At 37.2% G+C, this 16,820-nt stretch overlaps 1 protein-coding gene across 19 annotated transcripts in view; it reads right to left on the bottom strand.

Moving 5' to 3' along the window:
* Window positions 1-16,820, bottom strand: part of ERC2 (ELKS/RAB6-interacting/CAST family member 2) — an 823,531-nt gene that overhangs the window by 498,267 nt on the left and 308,444 nt on the right. For all 19 annotated transcript variants that reach the window (XM_043551551.1, XM_043551549.1, XM_043551542.1 and 16 more), the window contains one exon: window positions 5,465-5,632. In XM_043551551.1, the coding sequence (XP_043407486.1) occupies window positions 5,465-5,632 (168 nt within the window). The remainder of the gene's footprint in view (window positions 1-5,464; window positions 5,633-16,820) is intronic.

The raw sequence follows: 16,820 nt of genomic DNA, 5'->3' as shown, positions 1-16,820 counted from the left end.
TCAGCACTTTCTGCCTTCTGTAACACTGCATATCCCTTGGCCTTTCAATCTACACTGTGGCTGCAGTCATAGAACATGTAAATATTGGTAAGAAATACACAAAGATTTCTGAGGTCTGCCCCTTTGCATACTAAACTGACAGATATGAGGTGTAGGACTAGCTTTGCCAGGTTAAACATGCTTATTAAAGCAGCATACCTAGTTTTACTGGCACTAAAATGAAATGCTGGTGCCAAAATTTCTAAAAGAAAGAAATATTAAGCAACACTGCACCTCTGACATTGACATAAGTTTATTATTATTCCATGCCAATGCACCTTGATCCAAATCATCCAAGTGCATGCTGTTCCAATCCTGGGGCTCCATTAAGACTGACAATTATACTGAATAGTGTAGTGGTTTTCCAGTTTGGTCAAAACTACACACAGTCTCTCATGTGCATATGGCATCTGCAGAGCAAAATTCTATGGATATAGTTGTAGGTCCATAAGCCATTTCAAGACCTCTTCTGTGATGTTATTTGGATATCATCCACAACTACACTGAAATTACTGAGTAAAAGGAAAGTGCATTAATCATTCAGCATCTAGCCCACTACTTTTCTCTACTATATTTTGGCTACATGTGCTCAGATGCCTACCTGTAGAACTCACCTCATCAATTCTGTGAGGATTTTTTAGTTGTTTTTCATATGCATAAGAAAGACTCCTGGCTATCAAAATATTCCCAATGCTTTTCTTTCTTTCCCATCTTTATTAATAAGTACTCAATAGAATCATTTTTATGCTTCCACACTAGCAATATAAAAAAATAAGTTAGGGCCAGATTCTGATACTCTGCGTTATGTTGAGTAGGACCTTAATCAAAGTAGTCCCACTGAAAAAAAAAAAAAGACTACTCGCAGTGCTAGATGTTATTCAGCATGGAAAAAAACATCAAAATCTGGCCTTGCATAGAAGAAAATGAAGGCCTTCCTAATTAGGCTTGTAATACTTTCAGAAGAGGCTAATGACTAGTGTGAACATTTTAAAAATTGCAGTTCCATCATATTCAATGTTTTCAAGAGACTAACTTGGCAAGCATGCATTTATCTGCATCCCAGCAGTGGTGCTGGAACAATTATTATAGAGGGGGTGCTGAAAGCCATTGAACAAAACTGTAAACCCTATATGTGATGGAAACTACTTCAAGCCAGGGGTGCTGCCACATCCCCAGCTCCCCTAGTTCCAGCACCTACACCAACTTGTTCACTGCAAGAGACGTGATATTTCACTAGAAGGACCAATAATCTGTTTCTGCGGAGGCTCTTATGTTCCATCTGAAAGGGTTCATGTTCCATTTCACATAATATATTTGGAATATACAAAGTTTTTGCTAGAGATTGGTGGATCTCAAATGTTAAGCACCAAAAAATGTCTGGCTGCCACGAGCTGAAGTAAAGGTTCCACAGGGAGAGAATATCCAAGGGACCAAAAAGAAAAGTGGAGCAGTGACTGGACACCAGTGGAGCATGAGAGAAGGATGGCAGGGATGTATATACTAGGGGAGAAAAGGAGAAAGGAACCCAGCAGCAGCAAAGAACAAATAGAATAGGGAGGCTAGATTTAAAAAAAATAAAAGAAAAGAAGAAGAAGAGGAACAGAACTGGTGTAAGGGGGAAGACAAAATGAAGTGTAATTAACTTCTCAAAAAGGACAAACTTACTGCATTAAACACAGCTAAATACAAATTTATTATTTTACAAATATAATTTTTCCTTGTAAGCAATTGCTGTAGAGGCCAAAGTGATATGTGGTCATGAATGGGAGGGAAGTTGTCCAGAAATTGTCCAAAAATATTACTGTAGTATTTGGGGCTACTACTATAGAATACTGTAGTATTAACAAAAAATAAGACATGAAATAAACAAAAATAAACATTGAAAAAACAGCATATGGTCAAACTGAGCCAAACTTTCTAAAATTAAGACACAGAATATAAAAGTCTATAAGGCATGAAGATAACAAATGTCCTCCACATCTCTAGTGGATAAAGGATAAAATAATTTACTGGGTCCTGGAGAAGGGGTGAGACATCCCTTTGGGACACACGGGATAAAAATGGGGAGTGGCTTTTTTTTTTTTTTTTAAAGGAAGACATTCTGCATAATCAGTCTCAATATAGGGGGACTCAATAAAGAGATTAACTTTTTAGCTTTGTGTAGAAAAGTCTGTATTTTTGATGGAAACCTACAGAATTTCTACTTTGGGATTGTACACCAGACAGAAGGAAAATAAACAGAAAAAAATTCCTTTATAGTGTCATGATGTGAATTTATTTAAACAATTGGGGAGAAAGGGTGATAATGTTTCAGTTTAAACTTTCTTCAGATAAATCATCTGTGAATGAATGTAACCTTAAACATATTCGTACACTACTGAAGGCCTCATACTAAAGTTGTAAATGTGACCCAAAGGTAATTCTAAAAGAATTTTCCATGCATTATATCCGTACCATACAAATAAAATTATGATATTTACACAATAATTATGTCTGGGCATGCCAGGGTAAATCAGCACCTAGATGTTATGGCAATGGGCTCATTAGACATACCCCATATAGTCTACATCTACACATACATTTAACTCTATGATCGCAAAGAATGATTTAGTGCCAAATCCCCATGCATGTAATCCCATTGATCATTTCGTCTGGAAGTAAAACAAGAATTTGGTCCTTAGCGCACAACATGGACATCAGACATATCCTGATGCAGTACATTATTTAAGTAAAATAAAGTCAGGCACTAATTCCAACGTTAGAGAACCAATTTGGTACAGACTCATTTTGCAATTAGTTCTTATGAGGATTTATTTCTGGCACTGTATAACATGCACACTCCAGGGAAGCACTGAGTAGATTGTAACAGGAGTTCACTCTGGGATTCAGTTGGGAGGGGTAGTGCAACTCTAGGACTGTTATTTTCAGTAAAAAGTCAGATATTTTGAAAGACTACAGGTCTATTTATATATGTATGGATATAAAAGAACAGACATGCATTTTAGTTAATTGGATATGAAAGTGTACAACTTTGGGATCAAATGGAATGAAGATCTTTTGGGCAAGATTATTAGGTAACCCAGGTATGGTAGGTAGAGAATTTACTGTATCTCTTTCATACACCAATGGAATAACCTTAAACCATAAAAACAAAAATAATGCAATGTATGGTGTATATTCAAAAGCATACATTCACTATGTATCAGAATCATAGAAATGTTAGGCTGGAGGGAAACTCAAGAGATCATCTAATCTAGCCCCATGCGCTAAGGCAGGATCAAGTATACCTAGACCATCCTTGACAGGTGTATGCCTAACCTGTTCTTAAAAACCTCCAGTGACAGAGATTCTGCAACCTCCCTTGGAAGCCTGTTCAGAGCTTAACTACCTTACAGTCAGAAAGTTTACACTAATATATAACCTAAACCTCCCTTGCTGCAGATTAAACCCATTACTTCTTGTCCTGTCTTCAGTACCTAAGTGTAGTACTTTGCAATTGTCCTTACTGAGTTTCATCTTGTTGATTTCCGATAGTTCATTCTCCAATTTGTCAAGGTCCTTTTGGATTATAATTCTGTCCTCCAAAATGATAGCAACTCCACCCCAGTCTAGTGTCACCCACACATTTTTAAGCACATTCTCCATTCTGTTAGCCAAGTCCTTAATTAAAATATTGACTAGTACTGGACACAGGATGGACCCTGCAGGACCCTACTAGATATGCCCTCCCAGTTTGAAAGTGAATCATTGATAACTACAGAGTTTTTCAACCAACCAGTTATGCACCCACCTTATTGTAATTTCATGTAGACCACATGTCCCTAATTTGCTTATGATACTTCTGTGACAAATTACATTTATCAAACCCATTTGACCACCTGTCCTGCACTCTGCCTACTGATCTGTATCTCCCAGAACTAATTTTAGTGATATTCCAAACCTCTGACCGGCTTCAAATAATTGCCCCCCCCCTTTTTTTTTAAATCACAAGCCATAATATTTTTTCCCCCTCTTCAAAATTATCCTCATTTGAGGCCCAGAACAAATAATATTCAGTCCAGGATCAATGAGAGGTTTAAGATTTGATATCTTCCACATCATCAAGGTGACAAACTAGAATTGAATATGCAAGAATCTCAACTTGTTTTTTTCTTAAAGAATTTCATAAAACAAAAACAGAGGGCAGGGATCCAAATTCTGGTCTTGAACTCAGTCCCTTACTCCCTGGGCCTACAGGGACAATGTTCTTAATTCCTGAGAATGCAAGTACATCTTGCATTGCTCAAGCATCTACATCTAGCCAACCTTCAATAGAGCCACATGCAGCCCATATGAACCCTTCAGTTCTAAAGATGGAGGAATCCTGGAGAAGGATATATTTGGTTTACTTTTAATTTTGTTCTTATAATTAGCAACAGTCTCTGTTTTAAGAAGTGTATCATTTAGGCATACTATACATACATTCATATTATATATATCACAAAACATTGAGCAGGGACCTGTTGATAGGCTACAAATTGAAAGTGAATTTATTTTTATTTTTAAAAATATACATTAAAACATACTTGATTCCAGATACTAGTGGACCTTGTGTTTTCTTCTCTTTCTTCTTTCATTTTATATAGGGAGAGACTGTACATAGAACAGATGCAGCACTATGCTAGTAGCATTCCAAAAAGGTTTCTTTCCCTAGAGTGGACAGTATTAAGGTAAGGCGAACTTCCCAAATAGAGTAAAGTGAGTTAGTGGAATCTGTGGAAAATTTGCTATTTTTTAAAAATTTGTGGGGGCGGGTGGGAGGGGGAATAAATTGAGTCGTGATGGCATTTGTTCCCCTTTTGGGGGAGTGTCTTTGGTTTCTTGGATTTTTGCATACACAAACCACAGGACATAAGAGCTCAAAGAATTTAGGTTCTCTAATTAGGTTTTTTCTCAAATCTTTAAAATGTGTAGTATAAAAAGTGAAAGAGTTTGAGCCACATTCTGTCACTCTTTCATTTAATAGTACCTTATTCCTTAAGCAGTCCCATTCATTTCAGTGACGCTACTCAATGTGAGTAAGGCTAAAAGAATCTGGCTTTTTTGAAAATCAAAGAATTTTATCTGAATTTATTAAAGAGTTTTTTCCTTAACTTCACTAATTTTGTACACATTATTTCATATGGTGTTCTCTATACTGAATGTAATAATTGCAGATGGTGGGCCCAATCTCAAGACCTTCACTTATGTAAATAATCCTTACAGAAATAGTCCCACTGAAGTCAACAGGACAAATCATGTCAGTAGGAACTAGTTCCATGAGTAAGGATTGCAGTCTTAGTCCCTATGTTTTACATCACATTAAAGGTAGTACACTGTAATAAATGAATACATATTCTTGCTGGTTTCTCACAAATTTTACAACATATTTTGTTAGAAGTCTTACCTTTTTCTGAAGGACATTGATTTTTCTTTCCTTTACTTCTAACATGTCTTTCATATCTCGAATCTCTCCAGCCAAGGTTCCCTTCTCTTCTGTGAGGTCTTGCAGTTGTTTTGTTTTTTTATTAAGAAATGTTTCTTTTTCTTCCAGTCGTAATCTCAAGGCATCAACCTGTAGTCAATAAATGAAACAGAAAGACTTTAAGGAAAGAATAATAGTTAATGTTACATAAGCTTTTCCATTTTAACCTCCCATTTTCTGTTGCATCTGAAATCTTCAATTTTGGGGCTAAGATTTTCTCTGCCCAAAATTGTTTTTGTGTTTTTGTTTTTTTAAGAGAATGAAATAAATATACTCTCATTAAAACATTATCCTTTAGAGTTGTGGTGGTGTTTTGTTTGTTTAAAAACTCTAAAACAGTAAAGGTTGGAGTACTAAGTTAAAATTTGACATTAGAACAGCCTTAATTAAATTGAGGTGCTTATGAATGATCTAGGAAAGTTCATTTTGATTTGATAAACATATAGTCCATCGAAAATAGTACTGTGAACATGCAGTGCATTTTACTTTGAGTTTTCTTGCTGAAGTCATGAAGTACACAGCTAAGGAGGGTACCCAACCTATGCAATACCTGGGTACTTTATCTGTAGAGTGAAATAGTGAAGGTGCCACTGAATAATGAGGTTTCAACAGGAGCCTTTACCTTCTTCAAGGTACATCATCTTGTAAGGCTCTCAATAAATGAAGTATAAGAGTACTTCCTGTATTCACTGCAAATCTTGTAAGATAAAAATTGAACATATCTGAAGGAGAAAGGTCCTTTCCTCAAGTCCTTGTGAGGTGTATCTAATCAAGTTGTTCTATATTATGGATTTTCTTTTGTATTTCTTTGTAAAAAAAACAAAACAAAAACAAAACTATGAAATTCCATCCAAATTATTAATAGAGTGTTAAATTTAAACCAGTAAGCACCCCAAGAGTCAGGAAAATACATATTCAACTTTAACTGTGTCATTTTCTGCTTTTTGAATACACAAGCATGCAACTTTGCTGTTCTTTTAACATAGGTTGTTGGTGGAATGTATTAGTAAGATAAAAATACATATTGAAACAGTTGTCAGAATATGGTCAGCAGAGCACTTGTTGGTGATCTGGAAAGAATTGGTAGGTCATGTGATACTGATTCCTACTTGTGTACAGCTGTTTCTACAGGCAGCTAGATTTTTCATAGCAGTTAGGAGTCTGGATATTTGTAAAAGCATTGGAAAGAAGGGGGAAAGCAAGACCACCTGTCTACATCAGAAATAAGAGAGGAAAAATGAAGCCATCTTCAGGGACCACAGGCACAAATTGGATTGAAGCTGACAGGCATTATTCAGAATAATCAACAGGAAAGGAATGTCCAGTGGAGAAGGGAGCAAAGTAACCAGGCACCATAACCAGGGTAAGCATGGGAGGGGATGACTAGGTGGCTAGGCAGCATGTCCCAGGAAGCAGAGAACCAGGCACTGGGCAGTACATATACTGTAGACTGGGACAAAGCAGACAGGAAGTACATACAATTGTAAAGAGGAAAGAGGACCAGGGTGGCAGACAAGCCAATGCCAGGGGGAGAGAGGGGACAGAAAAGATGGAAAGAGGATGAAGAGCAAAAAAGACAGTGTGACTTTTTCAAAAAGGACTAAATTATTATGGCACTACACAGTTAAAATATGGTAATGCTTTTCTCATGTGACATTTCTATGTAAACAATTGCTCTACAGTAGTTGCCACAGGGATATTGCATAGTTAACAAGTGGAATAGGAGTTGGGCTACACCATTGTGAATGGGAGGGGAAGAGGTCCACAGGACATTCTTTGTATGAGCGTACAGTCTGCACTAAGATGTAGTATGCAAACTTGACATCGTTACTATCCATACCATCAACAATCTGGCTTGACTGTGTTTGAAATTTTCTTATTGGGCTATGATTTATGATAATCAAAGGCATTTGAAGTAAAACAGTTTGTCACAGCTTCTTTAAAATAATAATAATTGCCCAGATTCAGCAAAATACTTAAGCATGCGATTAAGTTAATATATGTGAGAAATTCCATCCCAATCAAGCAAAGCACTTAAGCACTTTAATGAATAAGGGCCATAACAACTAATACTGGAAAATATAACAATATAGGATTTAAATATGCTGCATTGTACATGAAACAAAAGAATTAAATGATCCAACACTGAATAATTTAAGATTGAAAAGATCCAACCTTGGAATGACTGTAGAGTATAAAGAAAAGGAGGACTTGTGGCACTTTAGAGACTGACAAATTTATTTGAGCATAAGCATAAGCTTTCGTGAGCTACAGCTCACTTCAACAGATGCATTCAGTGGAAAATACAGTGAGAAGATTTATATACATAGAGAACATGAAACAATGGTCATTACCATACACACTGTAACGAGAGTGATCACTTAAGGTGAGCTATTACCAGCAGGAGAGCGGGGGCGGGGGGGAACCTTTTGTAGTGATAATCAAGGTGGGCCATTTCCAGCCGCTGACAAGAACGTCTGAGGAACAGCGGGGGGGGGGGTGGATGGGGGGGGGATAAAACAAGGGGAATCCACCAGTGTGATATATGCCATCATGTGCCAGCAATGCCCCTCTGCCACGTACATTGGTCAAACTGGACAGTCTCTGTGTAAAAGAATAAATGGACACAAATCAGACGTCAAGAATTATAACATTCAAAAACCAGTTGGAGAACACTTCAATCTCTTTGGTCACTCGATTACAGACCTAAAAGTTGCAATTCTTCAAACAAAAAAAACTTCAAAAACAGACTCCAATGAGAGACTGCTGAATTGGAATTAATTTGCAAACTGCACACAATTAACTTAGGCTTGAATAGAGACTGGGAGTGGATGGGTCATTATACAAAGTAAAACTATTTCCCCTTGTTTAATCCCCCCCACCCGTTCCTCAGACGTTCTTGTCAGCTGCTGGAAATGGCCCACCTTGATTATCACTACAAAAGGTTCCACCCCACCCCCCACTCTCCTGCTGGTAATAGCTCACCTTAAGTGATCACTCTCGTTACAGTGTGTATGGTAACGACCATTGTTTCATGTTCTCTATGTATATAAATCTCCCCACTGTATTTTCCACTGAATACATCCGATGAAGTGAGCTGTAGCTCACGAAAGCTTATGCTCAAATAAATTTGTTAGTCTAAGGTACCACAAGTACTCCTTTTCTTTTTGCGAATACAGACTAACACGGCTGCTATTCTGAAACCTGTAGAGTATAAGAATCCAAAATACACTGTGTAAGCTGTGCTGAGCTTGACATTCAGTAACATTCATGTATAAGTTTTCCATTTCTGCAAAAATGGAAAGAGCAAAAGCAACATCTCTCCGCTGGAAAAATGCAGTAAAAGATGGTGCTTAAGTAGCATAGACAGTGTAGTAAATAAAGCAGAACTGGAAAAGAGAAATAACAGAAAATAAACTGAATTGGAAAGTATACCCATTAAATACATCTCAATTTTTTCTCTACCCTAAGCATTATTGTTATGGAAAGGGCTTGTTGCACTGAAGCAAAAACCAAAGAGTGGGGGAGGGAGATAAGCCCAGGTGTTTAACTTTTTTTCTTTATCAATCATATTGTTAAAATGAAACACACAAAAAACAATTAAATCCTCAAAGCCCTAACTCAGCAAAGCACTTTAATACACACTTAACTGTAACCATTATTACTGAAATGGGAGTTACAATTCACGCTTGGTTCCTTGAATGATCATTTGAAACACATCTCCCTCTATATGCATACTGCTGCACTGAAATGCAACTAGCTATGCTGCAGTGAGAAGAAACCACGCGGCAGAAATGGGGAGGGGAAGTTTTGGCCAGGAGAATAGAGTAAAGGCATTTTCTTCCCTACTCTGTTATTTTTAGTTCAAAATAGCTAAAACAGTTTTTTTGTAGTCTTCTTGTGATTAAGTTTAATTTTTAAAAAATAATACACATATTCGATCATGAAATAGCTCGCAGAAAAATCTATAGCCACAAAATATTAAGATAGACTAGCTGAACGTAAAATTTGATCATCTAACATAAATCCATTCAAAAGTTCCTCTTCAGAAATTCCTCCTTTTTAAATGCCACTGGAGATCAATAAAATCAAACCACTGTTAGAGCTAAGCTTTATGGATTCAATTCTACATTCCTTGCACACCCCCAAACTCCCATCAAAGCCAAGCATGGGTTACAGAAATAAAAACAATTTACTCTTAACTGAAGTATTTCTGTTTGTTTTTCCAGAAGAACGGCTACTAGGCCCAAATTTTTAGCTGGGGCCCTCCTGGAATGGGAAAGGAGATGCCAAAAATGGCATTATATGCCTACTTCCAGGGTCTGCTTTTTGTCCTCTGGAGAGGGAGGACAGTCTCTGCCTACAGTTTGGAAAGCATGCAGAGGCGATTTTGGGGTGGAGAGAGCCTGCAGGTAGTCCACCAAAACACTGACATTATCACTACTTGGAAGTTAGAGAATTCAGATTAAAACACCATGATACAAAGAATAAAGCCAATGGCACATGCAATACTCCTTGAATGAAGGTAAAAGAATTTGGACCCTTTTCTCTCTCTATGGCTGATCCCTGAAATCATCCAGTGTCTGTGTTAAATGGATCTCACCAGGTTAAGTTAAGCAGTAAGTTCCACTCAGAGAAGGCATTATTATACGTTTATAGTACATGGCAGTGTAGTCCTAGAACATTTCTCCCTCCAGCAGGGAGAAATTTTAGATTTACAAATCCAAAATTTCAAATATAAAATCTGTAACACCAGAAAGTGGTGGATTTGGAGTTAAATCAATATTTTACTGAAATATGAGAAATTTAATTCACAATAAAAAAGCTAGCACTAAGTAACAATGAAAAATGTTATTTTGGCATTTTTAAGCAGTGCAATAAGCCTAGTCAGAAAGGGTCATGTATATTAATCAATCAACCTTTATTTCTAGTGGTTAAACTGCCCATTGTTAGAGTACAAAATAATCTGCAAAGAAATCTGATTTATTTTGATTTATATTGTGAGTTTTGTAATGCTAAATTTGTTCTGAACAAAAGTCTTTGCAAAGCCATTTTTAAAATTCAGTTTGGGACCAATTTAGATGATCTATTGAATCTCAGGATGCGTGTTCTTCCTGCTCTTAAAATGGCTCATTGCTTTTCTATACACTGCGAAAAAGATTTACACTATAGTTTATTGGATTTTTTTCTCTTTTCTTTTTTATAAAGATTTTGAATAAGAACGTAACAGTAATAGGTCTTACAGTCCACCAGCATAAAACGCAAGCCTCAAAGTGACATTTAAAACAAAACAAAAAAACCCAGGAGACCTGCTATGTTGCCCTGAGCAAATCTATTGTGCCTTTTTAAGGCACTAGCCTGCGACTGAGTGGATGAGAGGCATCACTGCAGCAGGAGCTCTAAGCGCGTTGCTCCTCAGACAGGCGTAATGAGGCTGATTCTCAGAAGTGCTGAGCATTAGCAGTTTCACACAAAGTCAACAGGAGCCAATGCTGCTCAGCACCTCTGAAAATCAGAATTGGTACCTCTCAGAGTTCCTACTTATGCAGTGGAAGTATGGCTGCTTCAAGGGGTGCAGCACACACTTCCCTCTGCAGACAGCCTGCTCTCTTGGCTACATTTAAAGGGGATAGGCCCATCGCCTCCTTCCTTCCATCTCTGATTTGGTGGTTAACTGCTAGGCCAGTCCAATTACATTTAGATTAGCACATGTACTATGATACTGCAAATTGCCCCTCCACACATGATATAGTAAGGAACACTTTATGGCTTTCTACACTATTAAGGTAAAACCCAAACCCCCAAAAGTATTATTTTTCTTGTTAAAAACTGTAATGGCTAAATTCTTGCTCAAGTCCATCAGAATATTTGCACCTTATCACAGTGATGTGTTCTGTTCAGGCCCATAGGCGTTTTGTACACTGCAAAGTGAGCAGATCATGGTTCCCCATGTAAAGGCTCTTTCATTGAGATTAATTACACTCTTCCATAAGTGGCAGGATCTGGCCCAAGGCAGGAATAGATTTAAATATAAACTTGTGCCTAGATTCCCAGCTGTTGGAATCAGGTAATTATGACAGTATTTCAAGCTTTCACTTTGAAAAAAATAAGTTTCTATCTCTAATGGTTGCAAATAAAAGCTTGAAAACATGATCCAAGAATAACTGATGCAGTGACATCTGCCTGCCAACATCCTGCTCAATGTCCCCTGTTCTTCTTTGTGCAGAAACTGTGTGTTTTATTACCAGTTTTTAATCAATACAGCTCCAAATGTATGCTAGGCACTTTACATACAAGCACGTGTGAGAGCTCAGATTAAAACCTGCAGGTGACAGAAAATCCACTGCAGATCTAAAGCAGAATATTAGATAAAGTACACAATTTACATGCCATCTATAACATCCCCGTCGCCCTTCTGGCAGCTAAAAGAAAATGGTGAGGGGATTTGTGCTGGAACTTAACACACACATTCAAGCTTTCTCCACTCCTGTTCTCCAGGGGAGGAGGTGCAGTTCAAGTTAGTAGCTGCTCCTTCTTCCCAAGGCTGGCAGGGGGAAAAAATAACATTCTGTCAGGTGTTCTACCACACCTCTAGGACTTTTTCCTTTACTCTCCTAGTGGTGAGTAGTCCTATGCCTAATGCTCTGCTGTCTGCCTATATCCAAAGGGTCAGCAGGTGATCCTCACTGTATCACACAGAGGCAGCAGCAGTCAGTCCCTGTGATCAGTGCTCTGCGCGAGCCTATTCAGAAGGGCAGTCAGTTGGGAAGAGTGAGTTGGCACACATACTGTGTAGGGCCTTGCGAATATGGATTTCTTTTCCATTCACAGGCATACATATGGCATTTGCAGGAAAATTGGTCATGCTGATCAGTCATTTCCCCTGCTTTTAAATTTTTCTCTCAGCCTTTAATAATCATGAGCCAAAATGTTTGCATTTCTCAGAAAGTTAAACTATCTCAGCTGAACTGCATTCAACCTTTTAGAGTATATCATCAGCTTGGTACTAAGCAAGAATGACATTTCATATGTCAAATTTGAACCTCCAAATGGTGTGAAACCAAAAGCTGTTAAATCATCTTCATGCTCTGTAGAAGCTAAGGAGCAAAAGAGTGTATTGTATACACCCAGGTAGGTTTTCCGAGGTTACAAATTATCTTTATCTTCCCTAAAAATGGTATCACAAAATCATGGGAGAGAAGAAAAAAACAAAAACAACTTACTGCAGCATGCTATGAAAAACTGTCTGCCTCTTCCTCTTCTGCCTAACTGCATTTTAAATATGATCAAAAATAACTGGAACATAGCTCATATTACAGCATCAGATGCATGTGCGCGTATATATAAGCAATTTTTGTACACAAGAATCCTCTCGTTGTTTTTTCACTCAAAGTCCCTCTTCACTCCCCCCACCCCCTTCAAACTTTGGCAGTTCACTTACTAATAAAACTTGGCAATTTAGAGAACATTATCTCTTCCCAGAAAAAGAGAGCAAAATCAGATGAGATATCTCATACACAAACACCTTTCAAAGACCACTGTACAAAGTAGACTCCTTTTTATTTTTTGTCTAGCTTATTTTTCTCCTACTTATTTCATTAAATACATTAATTTAATTTATAAATTTAATACATTAAAACCTGTCATTTCGTCTGGCAATATGCAACACTTCTATAACATTTCAATACTAGGGTATACTAAAAAAAAAAAAAAAAAAAGGAAAAGTTCATGTAAACAGCAAAAAATGTCACATTAAAAGTGAAACTTTATTAGTCTTCATGCCAACACCCTCTACTCATGTCCAGTTCCACTAGCGATGTCTATTTTTGGAAGAACCTCATTGTTAAATGTTTAACTTGTATGCCATATTATATATATCGTTTATGAAACTGCTTTAAAGGTTGTGGAGTTCTGCTAGGAAATAAAATGTACAGAAGCAATGCTGTGTTTCACTGGTAAGAATTACTTATTTTAACACCACAATTAAAAAATATTTGCTAAGACAGAGGTTTGGCTATATTTTTTCTTTTTAATGTGTTAACAATACACTCCTGACTTTTCAAGTCCAATGCTATTGACTAGATCATGAGATAATGATCTCTACTGAATAAAAGGCAGTGAGAGTCTCCCTCTCAGTCCATCTATTGCTCTAGCGAGCAAGGGAGACTAAACTCAGCTGGGTCTCTATTTGGCACAGAATATCAACACTTATCACGAAGGTTGCCAACCTTGTATATAAAAAATAAGGGACTGTTTTCTTAGCACCCCATCCCATCCCTCCTCCCGATATTACTAATTCTCATTAATAAATAATAAATAGTAAATAATACATTCACCAGGAGCATTTCTTGCTTCTTTTTGCAGCACTCAGTAACTCCCAATCTTGTTGTACAGAGATGAAAAATTATGGGACGTCCCTTGTAGTAAGGAACTATCGGCAACCCTACTTAGCACATAGGGGGACAGAGCCACGGTTCTATCCATTCTTCCCCTTGTTCTGTCCCCTCCTGTGCCAGCTCTGCAGATCCTGCTCCACTTCTGTGCTGCCACTCATTACATGGGTAGTTGGTGCAGCAGCCTTAAGGGGTGCCACATCTGATAAACTAAGAAATGCCCCCTCCCTCATCAGAAATTTGTGTGTGCTCATCCGCTTGTAAACACACAGACCTGAGTTGTACATGCACAAAAGGTGTTTTTCATGCTCTTTTAAAATTCTGCCCTATATTTTAAATGAAATTTAACCATAAAATAAAACTAAATTCCCACCATATTTGCCTGTCATATTTTTAAAGATTCAAGTGTTACAAAACAGAATGTATCAAATACAAACTTAAATTGTGGACTTGAATGCACATCCATTTCTCAAAAGAAAAGGAAGGACTTGAATGCACACCCATTTAAAAGAAGAATTTTTCCCTACTGCAAAATTGCAGATACTTGAATCCTGTGCAATTGAATATTATACTTTTACTATATGGAACTATGTGAAAATGTAGAATGGATACATTTATTACTACTCAGGCAGATTTCAGATGCTGAATTCCTGACGGGTTGGTGAGATGGTTAACCATTTCCCAGGTGGATCATCTCAGAAAAACAGGTTCCTAAAATGTTTTAAAGTGAAGATTTCCTCTTAACAAAAAAATTATGCACTATGCCTGCTAAAATGGCCCCATTCTGCACAGCAGTTCCCTAATCCATGTTACCCAGGACATGATCCTTGTGACAGGTAAACACCAGAGATTTGTATCACAATGTATCATATACTGTTTTATAATATATGGCTCCAGTCCCATAAATTCCTGCATGTGAGTGGACTCCTATCCCCATATAGACACACACATCCCCCACACACACATACACTGACTTCCATAAGGCTCTACAGGAGCACAGCAATCTGCCTCACACAGGAAGATGCAGGATCAAGATCTGTTGTAAACGCTTGAATTTTATCATGTAAAAAAATACGTTCAATACCCATATTTGCATTAAACTTTTAACTTATTTACAAGAAGTTAAAAATTCTTCCTACTGAGATATTTTGATATGCTTTATAGGATTCATCAACACTCCCTTAATTGTCATAGCATATCTAGGTATTTCTGGAAGTATGTATCACAACAGATTCCTCCTAATTTAAGTAACACAGGCTGACTCAGCTCTTTTGCTATATGCCAGCGTCCCTGAAGTATGAAAATCAGAAGCACTCATTTTACTTTTTGAGTACTAAGTTTAAATTCTGTAGTTGCAGACCTCGCTGAATTTTTAATTCAGCAATTTTTTTAATCTTAAAGAGTTGTTTATTGATTAGAGATGTAATCTGATTTAGTATCCTCCTTTTAATACTTAAACAATAAATACTTAAGGAATATTGGCAGAAGGGGGAGAGATGTATGGCAGTTAACTCAGTTTTCGCCTAGGGAGGGAGGGCAGCCTGAGATCTAGGCTAGAACACAGTTTGTAAACACATAGCCAAACTGTCCCCTGCATGTATATAGAAAAGGAAACTCCACAAAGTTCTCTTCATGGGAATCCCACCAGATGAATTCCATCCTGTAGGGCAAGGGAGGGGAAATCCCCTTTCAGTGTAATAGGCAGGATGTATTAACTTTTCCAGTGATTCTCTGCTTGTTTCTCAGTGGGGCAATGGTTGGACACTGCATGAATGACTCCCATTCTGCCACTGCAGACTCTAGCTAGACCCCTCCTCTAGTGAAGGTTCCCAACTTGGCAGCAGGCTCTTCATGCTGCAGAAGAGGCTGACCCTCCTGTCATTCTCCTCTAGGTCAAAATTTGCTTGGTTATCATGCCCTCCCCATGGAAGTAATGTTGGGTGGCCAAATAGTATTAGAAATTGGCTTAGATGGAAGAGAGTTTAAAATCGAGTATAAAAATCATTCCTTCAGTCAGTTTGAAACACAGTGTAGATTGGACTTTACATCATCTGCAGCACGGAATTCTGATCATATGTGGATTAACAATGCAGCCAACTGTATAAAAGAAGCTATTTTATTAATATTTACATTTTTGGCTACTTCTAGCACTAAAATTAGGTGGTTTTAAGTGACTTGTCCAAAGTTCAGAATTTAATGTTCAGTTCAGTTCCAGCAAATTTCAGAAAACACAAGAGAATTGTAACTCATGTGTTAATACTTAAACTTTTTGTTAATAAAACTTCCAACACTAACCTTACCTCATTGAACTTACCTCACTGATTTTTATGCTCACTATAAAACTATAGCTGTCATAATATTTTCTGAATTACTGCAAAAGGAAGTAAGTCATTCCAAAGTCAATGTTATTTTGCAACATAATGATAGTTGTAAATTCAAAATACTTAAAACCAATTTACAAAACTATCAATCTTGGTAACTTAACTTTTGAAAATCCTGTCTCCAATAACCTTCCGATTTTATTTTTAAACAAATAGAAATTAAATTCCTCACACCCAATGCTCTTCCATAAAGTTGTGTCAATGCACTGAACTGATTCATGCTAAAATTGTGTATAATTTACTAATAATGTAAAAAGGTACCAATGGATATCAACTACATTTATATATAACAAGTACCAAGAAAAAATGGCAACAGTGCCAGCTTTTTCAGATTATTTTACTATAAATAGTTGAGGTCAATGATTATAAATAGTTGGGATACCAATCTTTTACTGAAAACTTATTAGGTTGCTAATTTAGTCACAACAGCAAAATGCACCTAAACAAAGGACTTGGAAATAGATAAAATCCCTATTCTATAAAGGCAATGGGCCTGTATACTGG

This window comes from Chelonia mydas, chromosome 7 (genome assembly GCF_015237465.2).
Source record: "Chelonia mydas isolate rCheMyd1 chromosome 7, rCheMyd1.pri.v2, whole genome shotgun sequence".
In the NCBI taxonomy this organism is placed as follows: domain Eukaryota; kingdom Metazoa; phylum Chordata; order Testudines; family Cheloniidae; genus Chelonia; species Chelonia mydas.
This window is presented reverse-complemented; position numbering and strand designations above follow the sequence as displayed.